Source organism: Sinocyclocheilus rhinocerous, unplaced genomic scaffold (genome assembly GCF_001515625.1).
Source record: "Sinocyclocheilus rhinocerous isolate Xijiao unplaced genomic scaffold, SAMN03320098_v1.1 scaffold820, whole genome shotgun sequence".
NCBI lineage: Eukaryota > Metazoa > Chordata > Actinopteri > Cypriniformes > Cyprinidae > Sinocyclocheilus > Sinocyclocheilus rhinocerous.
Window position 1 is genome coordinate 1004457 of NW_015670386.1, and position 10619 is coordinate 1015075.

Sequence of the window (10619 nt, forward strand, 5' to 3'; positions counted from 1 at the left end):
ACTTCTCCACGGTAGGATGCATCAGAAATGGAGATGAGAAGATCTACAGGGAGCCTGTGAACGAGATGCTACCACCTGCAGCGGAGCGTCCGTTTGACAATGGGTTTGTAGCTGACATGCTTTCAACACTGTATTCTAGTGGGAAGACAACTTTAGCTTGAGTCATACTAAACAAACAGATCAAGAAGGCTAGTGTAACGTTAACAACATATTACCACTTGGTTGATTGCTAGCTAATAAGACTAGGTCTTAATAAAACAGTTCTCCCAAAAATGAAAATCACCTGTATGAGTTTATTTCTACTGTTCAACATAAAAAAACCTTCTAAAACCAGCTGAATACCAGCTTGACCATGTAGGGGTGTCCAGCTGAAACCAGCAAATACTAGACAACTGGCTTAGTCTGGATTGATTGATGATGATGATGATGATTATTATTATTATTATTAATTGCAATAATCAATAATATATATTTTTTATTGTTTTACATTACATTAAACAAATGTTAAATAATATTTAACACTAGAACCGCCACGGGGTAAATTTTACCCGTGGCTGTTTTTAAAACGTACATAAAAGATTTTTAATAAAACATTCAAGTCTCCCAGTCACTGACTTTTACTAAAATTGTGTGATTTACAATCCCCTGTTGTTAAAAACTGTTTAGATAAAACCAGATAAAAAAACGGGGCATTTATACCTATAAGCGCCAGCGGGTCAAATGTACCCACCTATATGCCTGTATTTTCGCGCTGTCATTTTCGTGCCGCTTATGTTTTAACATAGTACATTGCTAGGCAACACCTTTCACTCACTGAATTAGCGGTTATCAGTTTCAATAAATAAGACAAAATGAGTAAAAGAAGGCGATTTATGAATGCTGAAGAGGTATAAGAAGCACTAAATGCCATGAGCGATGGAGAGTCTGAGTCTGGGGAGATAAGTAAAGAGTCCTGTCGGCTCAGCATCTGACGGCGATCAATATATCATATTTAGTTGTTTTATCCTAATGTTACTCATAATTGTTCAAAATTTGTCAAAATTAATTATTTAATTTTTGTTTTGCCATTTTTATCGTTTATTGTTCGCTTCTGTGTTGATATTTATTCTAGTCTGCCTGTTTCCTGAAGAAAAAAAATCAGATCTGATGTAGGCTAATGAATAAAACCTTTTTTTTAATTACCCGAAGTTTATTGGTGTTCTTCTTGTATAATTCAAATTATAAATGATATAACTAAACAAATTAATAATTAATTAGGTGAAGCTGTGCGCTTGAATTTGTCATCGCATCATCCTATGCAATGTGGTGAATTATTATTGCTCATTATTGTCTATAGGCTATTTTAGTAATTTAAATAACATAGGTTATCTTAATATATTGATTAATGACATTGTATTATAATAGCCTGTTACACCACCTAAATATGTATTTACTTCCTTCTAATTCTCGTTGTCAGTGCAGGCTTGTTTAGCGTAATATTGACCGTTATGAAAAGTGACTGTGTAGCCTGCATAAAAAAAGTTTTGAACATAAAACAACAGGACAAAAATATAGTTGATGACTAGACATAATCATTTCATGACTCTAGACACTTCTTTGTGAAGACAGTAGCATAATGCAGTGAAATAATATGTTCTTTAGCCATTCAGAAACAGCTGTCATGTGCGTAGGTAAAATTTACCCGCTGGTGGTTTTAGGTATACAGCGACCCCTGGCGGTTCTAGTGTTAAAGGGATTGTTCACCCTAAAATTTAATTTCTGTCATTATTTACTCACTCACCCAAACCTGTATTAATTTCTTTCTTGTGCTGAACACTGAAAAGAAGATATTTTGAAGAATGTGGGTAACCAAACAGTTGCTGGTCCACATTAAATTTGATAGTAGGAAAAAATACTATGGAAGTCACTGTGGACCAGCCATTGTTTGGTTTTCCACGTTCTTCAAAATAGCATTTATGTTCAGCAGAAGAATAAACTCCTTCAGGTTTAAAACAACTTTTGAGTGAGTAAATGATGGTATAAAAATAAAACACTATGTAAAAAATAAAACACTAAAACTACGCGTTCAGATGGAGCGGCATTTACTACACAGAGCCGTAGTTCACTGACAAGCTACACAAAATCGCGTAGTAAATGCCGCTCCATCTGAAAGCACGTGCTGGAGATTCACTACTATTCACAGGAGCGGCTTTACTGACGAGATGCGCATGAAAATCGCATTTGATTTTTTGCACAGCCCTAACTATGACAGAATTGACAGACAGATGACAGTATTTTTATTTTTGGGTGAACTATTCCTTTAACAATAATAAAACAACAGAACGCAAAGAAAAAAATCACTCACTATTCTTGACTGAAGATCTTTAAAATAGTTGTATTAGGAATCCGTCTATATAATGTATTATTTTTATATTTGTTCATTCAATTTCTTGAATGCTACTGCTAAATACACCTATTGTACCTGAAAATAAAGCACTGTTTAATTTATTTGTATATTATGTGTAGTTGTAATGTGTATCTTTGTTCTTATTTTTTAATAACAAAGATAAAATAATGACAAAGATTTTTATCTTCGCCCACTTTGGCCTAAATATCTGCTAGGGATGGGTCACGATTTTCTAATATTCAATTAGTTGATTTAAATATAGAATATCGAATAGGTTGTGCGATTATTGTCTTAAAAAATCTCCCCATGTTTTCCGTGCTAATGCGGTGGTGACGCGTTCATGTAAGCAGAGGGTGCCGCTGCCAATAACGCACATCAAAGCTGTCAAAAACAACAGAAGAACACATTGTCTCACGCGCACAGTGTAGACTTGCGTGGCATAAAAAAAGACTTGCGTAGCATATAACGGTTACAGTAACTTGGGACAATGTCAAATAAGAGTTCTGTGCGGACCACAAACACCCCCGACTGGGTTAGAAGTGTGGCTGAATCCATGTTCAGAAAGGCGCGGAAAACAAATAACGCTTTCTACGGAGCCACTAAAGGGACATGGTTAGCCACTTGCTAGCGGTAGCCTGTTACATTACAGAACATAACATTTCACTTACCACAAAAACAGAGTAAGGAGAGATGACCGATAGGACGATGGCGAATGATTTGCAGATCCTGAGCACCACTGACAAACATCTAATCTTGTAAAATGTGTGGTAAGTACTGCCGAGTGTTGCTCCGTACATGTGATCGCGAATCTCGAAAGTGAAAGTAAAAAACAAGAGTGTTCAAAAGCGTTTTAAATGCCCCGCATATTAATAACGGCTCCCTGATGCCCGCAGTTTATATACAGTATAATTACCCAACTATATAATTGCGACAGAAGATATCGAAGTATATTTTTCCTCCCATCTCGTATCTGTTCACTTTAGGGGTTTCATTTTTTTAAATGGAAATGTCCTAGCCTTATGAGCAGTACATTTATGCTAATCGACGGACTGTTATGTTAATAAGTGCCATCATTCGGTTGTGTTTATTATATTAATATGTTTCAACACGTTACAATTAGGGATGCACCGATACCGAAACTGGTATCGGTATCGGGCCCGATACTGGTCTCCTGTACTCGTACTCGTTAAAATGCCCCGATACCAAACGCCGATACCACACAGCATGTGATAAGCGCCATATTCAAACAAAGAAACACCAACAACAGAACAACAGACAGCATAATAATATTACCCAAATTGTATTAGTAATGCGTTATATTACTACGTTACAGCAAAAAGTAATATACTACTGTAATATTATTACTTTTGTAATGCGTTACTCCCAACACTGTCGGCAAGTACCAAAAATAAAAGTATCGGTGTCGGGCGAGCACTGGAAAAAGTGGTATCGGTGCATCCCTAGTTACAATCATTATATGGCTTGAGTTAAGGCAGCCTATCTTCTGAATTAAACAGTTTATCATACAGATTGAAAGTGTAAATCCCGTCTCTCTCCCTCTCTCTCAGTTTATGGGTGTTTGTGCGTGCATGCGGGGAAGGGGTGCGATTTTCGAATAATAATTGAATAATACCCTGCGGTTTTTGAATATTATTTTTGCTTGGAATGCCCATCCCTAATATCTGCCTTTTTTATTTTATCTTGTTACCTTGAAAGGTTTTGTTTTTATAATAGGGAAATTAGTTTGGCTGTTATGCTCAAACAACTTACAAAATAGTAAAACCAACATGACAAAGAATCGTGATAAAATCGTAAATTGTGATATTTCTAAAAAAAATTGTGATATAATTTTTCCATATCGCCCACCCCTACTTCAAAGGAAAGCACACGTTCTTACCTATTCCTGGCCCCTTGTTTGTTGAATGTGGAAGGTTCATGTCCCTATTCCCAAGGCCAGTTGGCATTCTTCCAGGTGGCTGCTGCTGTAGGGTTGGGGGTGCTTGCTGAGGGGACACTGATTGTGCCTGGCCAGATGGGGCATTGTTCTTATCCCACACACTTTTGTTGTTGTAGTTGTTGGGGTCACCCCAAGCAGATGTTCCATCATCAATCTCCATTTTCCTGCTGATGGACTGTGGAGAAGGCTCCTCCCAACCACTGGGCTCTGATGTGTCTCCAGAGCCACTGGAAACTTGGGGTATGGGCCCTGAAGTCCACCCTGAACTTTGGCTCTGGGCTGAAGGACCTGCTGGTCTTCCCCAGCCCCCTTGCATGGCCCCTGTGTCCACCGACTGACACTGCTGAGGCTGTGATTGTTGTTGCTGCTGCTGTTGTTGTGCCGGGCCTTTCTGTGAGGCCGATTGGCTGTTTGGCATCTGTGACGGGTGCATCTTCCCACCCCAGCCTTGGTGAGATTTGCCACCCATGTCTCCACCTGCCCCTTTACCTCCAGTTCCCAATGACCCTCTAGGAGCTCCCTCATCCCAATTACCCCATGTACCCACTTCTGAGTCCCCACTAGTACCTCCACCACTCTTCCCATCCCCCCAACCCCCACTGCATGATTTGGGCTCATTCTCTCCCCAGTCGCTGCTACCTCTCTTTCCCCTATTGCCCGCATCCCCCCGTCCCATTTCTTTCCAACCGCCTGTTCCTTTCTCCTCCTGACGGTCTCCCCAGCCACTTCCTCCAGTTGATGGAGTACCCTGTGTTTGGAAATCTCCCCACCTGCCTGACGAGCTCCCTGCTCTACATTCTCGCCACTCATGTCCTTCGCTGTCCCAACCTTTCCCATGGCCCTCTGATGAAGCAGTCCCTCCCCAACCCCCAGATGGCTTGCCTTGTTCACCGACTGAACTACCTACACCACCTACAGATTGTGAGACGCCAGGGTTTTGGATATTGACACCCGAGGGTGGAGAGCTTCTGGCATGCAAAGAAGAACTGCTGTTGCTACTACTGTTATCCCAACCTTCACCAGGTGAAACAGCGGGTGGCCCAAGGATGGAGTTTGAGTTCAAGTTGGCATTTAGAGCTGCACCTTGGAGCAGAGAGGAGGAAGATGGATCAGTAGTTGTGGTGGTAGATGGACCAGAGTACGGTTGAGCGTGGGCAGGTGCACTCATTGTAGATGAGGATTCTGCTCCACCTGGTGCCGCTGCTCCGCCACCTCCCTCCAAATCCCATGCCACATTCTGACGGATTTGTGTCTGACCCCAACCAGAGTTGGACAGCACTCTAGGGTCCAGGTCAGACCGGCTAAGCAGATTCTGTAAGGTCACTTCAGGGTTGGGAGGTTGATGAGCGCGGTGGTGGCCATGGTGCTGATTGCCACTTCTGGAGTTTCCTCCGCCACTGGAGGATGAGGTACCTCCCCCACCTCTGCTACCCTGGCCTCCCCACTCACTCGAGTCTCCTGCTCCTACATCCCCAACTCCTTTCTGATTGTCCCAAGCTCTTGTCATATTTGAAGGTGTGGAGGAAGTCGTCGGGTTACCGACACTGCCGCCGCTGCTGCTGTTACTGCTCGAACCATCTTTCCCACCTGGATTGCTGACACCCCCAACACCACTGGACGCCCCCCACTCCCCAACCAACATATGGTCCCGACCCCACGCTCCCTGAGATACCCCGGGGGTCTGACCCCCACTTCCTGTTCCCCATGCACTTCCCCTCGTCAAATCTCCTCGATCATCCTGACTGGCATAACCCCACGCTTTCCTGCCTTCAGCAGACACAGAGCTCCCACCTGCTCCATCCTCCCAAGATTCAGTCCTTGAGGCACCCGTTTTGGAGTCTGCAGGGAAAGGCTGAGCTCTCCACAATGATGAGCTGGTGGAGGAGGAAGAAGAAGTGGAGCCGTCCCCTCCACCTGTGCTTCCAGAGTCCATATCAGCCCCCTCTGCCACCCCTGTGTTTTTTGGTCCTGCTCCTGCTTCCAGTGCTGCACCACCCCACTCTCCACAGGATGGCTCTCTGTCTCTGGATTGCATTTGGTGAAGTTGGTGCTGATGAGAGGCTTGATTCACAGAAAGAGGGTTGCTGGCAGACAAAGATGAGCTTTGGAGGGAAGAGGAGCCACCCTCTGTTGCAACTGTCCCAGCTCCTTCCTGTCCCAGGGCTGGCCAAGCAGAGGGATTGGCATTAGGGGTAAAATTGGCACCTGGAATCCCACAGCTGACACCAAGGGAGCTATCGGAGCTCCCTGGGAGAGGGGCAGCTTTGGATATGGGGGGCAATGAGCCTGCTGCTACTGCATTCCCCCCTATGAGTTCATGGGAGGATGAAGCCCAAACACTACCAGACTGCATACATTCATTGGGTGAACCGGAGGATGTGGGTGGGGAAGGGCTGCCAGAATTCACTCCTTTTCTCCCGTTTCCTCCTCCCACAACTTTCGCTTGCTGCTGGAGATGCCTCTCACCCCATGAGGTGCTGCAGTTCAGAATTCCGCTACTGTCCGCACCTCCGGTACCTGCTGTATCCCCTGCCTTTGACCCATCCCCAGCAGCAATACTGGGCCATTCCTCCAGGTCTGACCGGTCCACTATCACCTTTTCCCTGCCCTGAGAGAGGGGTTGACTGCCAGAGCTGTTCCCCCACATGGAATTTGCATAATTTGAAGAAGAAGAAGAAGCAGCGATTGATGAGGAGGATGACGTATGGGGCAGTGAGGGAGCAGCTGGACCCACAAGGCCCTGGCTTGGATCTGGAAACAAAATACCAAACTATTCATGAACCTCCAAGATAATTTTCTTATGACACACAACCTACATGTATATAAACTAAACCAATATGATACAAACAAGTCTCAAAGTCTTAAAGGGATGATTCACCCCCAAAATTCTGTCATCATTTACTCACCTATGCCATTCCAAACCTGCATAACTTCTGTGAAACACAAAATAAGATATTTTGAAGAACTGCTGTTGTCCATACAATTCAGTAATTGAGTTTCAAAACAACACTGGACTCGCAACACTTGGGACTTGGACTTTCATTGTACTGACAAAAACACAGATATTTATCAAAATATCTTTAGAGTGTTTCTCAGAAAAAATGCATTTTTATGAACTTTCATTTTTGCTGTAAGCTGTAAACTCCCTCCAAAGAAATGTGTACACTACAGCGTGTAAGTATACTGCAAGCATACAGGACACAATGAGTATTCTAAAATTTGATACAGACTGGTACAATACCTTGCGTTGTGTTTGGAGCTGAACAACATTTACATCATCTAGATTTGTTAGACAAATGGACAATTTCACTAAAAAGCTTACATTTTAAAAAGACAAATTAATGTTTCAGTCTAACTGAAATCAAACATGTAAAGTGTATGTAAAGAACTTATTTTTTGTGATTTCTTTCACATATTTCTCTAAATAAAGAGCCTTAAAAAGTTCCACTTTTTCCGTTAGTCAAATGATTCACTTGATAATTCTTACCTGAGGCAGAAGCCACTGTTTCATTGGGGCTGTCTCCCCCGCTGTTGCCTCCCCCCAGCAGCATGGAGGACAGTGGTGGCTGGCCCCTCTTCAGTAGCACTTTATGGTCCTGCTGGCAACGGAATCGAGGGGGCACTTCACGGGGCATGTAGCGCTGAGAATTCTGCAGACTTATGTTTTAGACACGATACTGCCTGTTTTTGCTCTATTTCGCCAACAAAAAATAATTCTAGGCACAGCCACAGCGCTGTTTTGCGTCTCTGAGCAACTTGACGGTGTTTCGTTCCTGAATGAATCAACCGTTTAAATGATTCAGTTCAATCGCAATGAATCACTTATTAACAGTGACTTGCTGCCTGCCACTGGCGGTTTTAATTTCACATTTAAAGTATCTTTTCATTTTTTAAATAATTTTCATAAAATTAAGTCATTGGGGTTTCAAAACAATACAGGACTCGGAACACCTTGGACTTGGACTTTCATTGTATTGACAAAAACACAGATTTATCAAACTGTCTTTAAAGTGTTTCACAGAAGAAATGCATTTTTGTGAACTTTAATTTTTTGCTGCAAGCTGTAACCACTCTCCAAAGAAGTATGTAACCCTAACCTACAGCGTGACACTACAGCGTGCAAGTATACTCCAAGTATACAGGACACAATGAGTATTCTAAAATTTGATACAGACTGGTACAATACCTTGCATTGTGTTTTGAGCTAAGCTAGCTACATTTACATTATCACGATTTGTTAGACTTATGGACAATTTAACTATAAAGCTTACATTACATTTTAAAAATACAAATTATTGTTTTAGTCCAACTGAAATCAAACTTTTAAAGTGTATGTAAAGAACTTACTGTTTGTGGTCTCTTTCACATATTTCTCTAAATAAAGAGCCTTAAAAAACAAAGTTTCAATTTCTCCGTTAGTCAAATGATTCACTTGATGATTCTTACCTGAGGCAGAAGCCACTGTTTCATTGGGGCTGTCTCCCCCGCTGTTGCCTCCCCCCAGCAGCATGGAGGACAGTGGTGGCTGGCCCCTCTTCAGTAGCACTTTATGGTCCTGCTGGCAACGGAATCGAGGTGGCACTTCACGGGGCATGTAGCGCTGAGAATTCTGTGTGCCGGGGGAGGGCTGTCCGTTGGCCACCGCCGGCCGCTTAGCATTGTTCCCACCCTGAGGGAGGGCGCCAGCAGCCGGGGTGGCAGCGGATGGGGTTGAAGAGGGGACGGGGCCAGGGCTGGGGGAAGCTGAGTTGGGGGTGGCAGGAGACTGTGCAGATGGAGGCTTGGTCAATTCTGGCACTGTGTAGTGGAAAATTTAGGAGCAAATGAGAGCAGAACTGCAGAAAAGCTACATTCAGGTAAAGGAAAGAATAAATAGATTATACACATTAACACACTTTTCCATGTGCTTGTCAGCACAATGACACACTATCTTTGTAACTTTCAGGATATCAGTAGGGCTGAAACGATTCCTTGAGTAACTCGAATACAAAAAATCATCGAGGCAAATTGTTTGCCTCAAGGCTTCGTTTAGACCATTTACTGTAACTACACATGGAACACTGGGTTTTCCACGGACCATTATTACTGACGCACAACCCGATAAACGCTGGACATATTTAAGACCGTAAATCAATATATGGTGGCTAGTTATGATGTCCCTAAGTTAACATTAGCTATGCTTTGTGAAAGAATAAGCGCCATTCATGTTGATTGTCTCATTCTCTCTCTGACACACACACACACTCCCCACACAGTTATGCATAAAAATACCACAGAAAGTTAGTCAATATCACACAAAGAGTGCCAATTTTTACCTCTAAAAATCAGCATGATTACAAATGTGATACTGATTTTATGCAACAGTTCAATAAACAAGAAGTTAATATTAACAGACTTACGTTTTAGACACCATATTGCCTGTTTTTGTTCTATTTCGCCAATAAAAAACCTTCCGCTCCTTGAGTTCTCTCCAGCGCTGGAAAGCTGATCCGATATTTACACGGGTCCTACTTCTTGCCTTATCGTAAGCCTTCTTTTGTTCCGCAGACATTTTCCTCTTGTTGTTGTTTTTTTTTTTAATCCGCCATATCTTTCTGTCGTCGCTCGGCTCATGTCTGACCTCCTGTGCACTGAGCACTCTCTCCTCCACATCATAAATAGACACGCTCCTTACTGCTGATTGGCTACAAGTTTGTTTTGGTACTCGGCCCGACTCAGTTTTCAAAGGCGTTTTTGAAAAAATACATACCCCACCTTTAAAGTATCTTTTCATTTTTAAAATAATTGTAAGTATCAGTAGTTAATGTTTTATGTTTAAAATAACAAAATATTATTTATGCATTTGTAACTGCAGGTTAAATGCATTCATGTCCCTCTGAGCTCAATTAAACAGTGTGCAAATAGGCCTACATCTAAATGCCTCTTCAGATGCAGCTTCTGAGTTTCCTCTGCATTGTAAAGACGAATTTTGTTGATACTGATACTGGTAACAGCCCTAATGTCTTATTATTCTAATCAACTGATTAAATGTAAGAATTTGACTCAAAAGATAATGCACACTTTTAGATAAAAATGCCCATAAAATTTAAAAATCAATTTAAACTTACTGGAAAACATTCATTTCTATCACTGCTGTGAACTGACCAGCAAACAGATGAAGAATATCAAAACCTTCAAGAGTCAGCTGACCACAACAATCCTTAAAGGTCCCATATTGCCAAAACTGAAATTTCCTGGCTTTTTTCACAATAACTGAGGTCTAAGGTTTAAAACAGT

The 10619-nt window shown here is 42.2% G+C and overlaps 1 protein-coding gene across 4 annotated transcripts in view; it reads right to left on the minus strand.

Moving 5' to 3' along the window:
* The window catches only part of tnrc6ba (trinucleotide repeat containing adaptor 6Ba), a 39733-nt gene that overhangs the window by 22971 nt on the left and 6143 nt on the right, over positions 1 to 10619 (minus strand). The window contains exons 1-3 of one of the 4 annotated variants that reach the window (XM_016546059.1): positions 7831 to 7990; positions 7250 to 7276; positions 4284 to 7094 (exon numbers count right to left, since the gene is read on the minus strand). In XM_016546059.1, the coding sequence (XP_016401545.1) occupies positions 4284 to 7094; positions 7250 to 7276; positions 7831 to 7978 (2986 nt within the window). In that variant the 5' untranslated portion in view covers positions 7979 to 7990. Of the gene's footprint in view, positions 1 to 4283; positions 7095 to 7249; positions 7277 to 7584; positions 7602 to 7830; positions 7991 to 8789; positions 9141 to 10619 lie in introns of those variants that run through there. The other 3 variants (XM_016546061.1, XM_016546058.1, XM_016546060.1) reach the window with 3 other exon arrangements.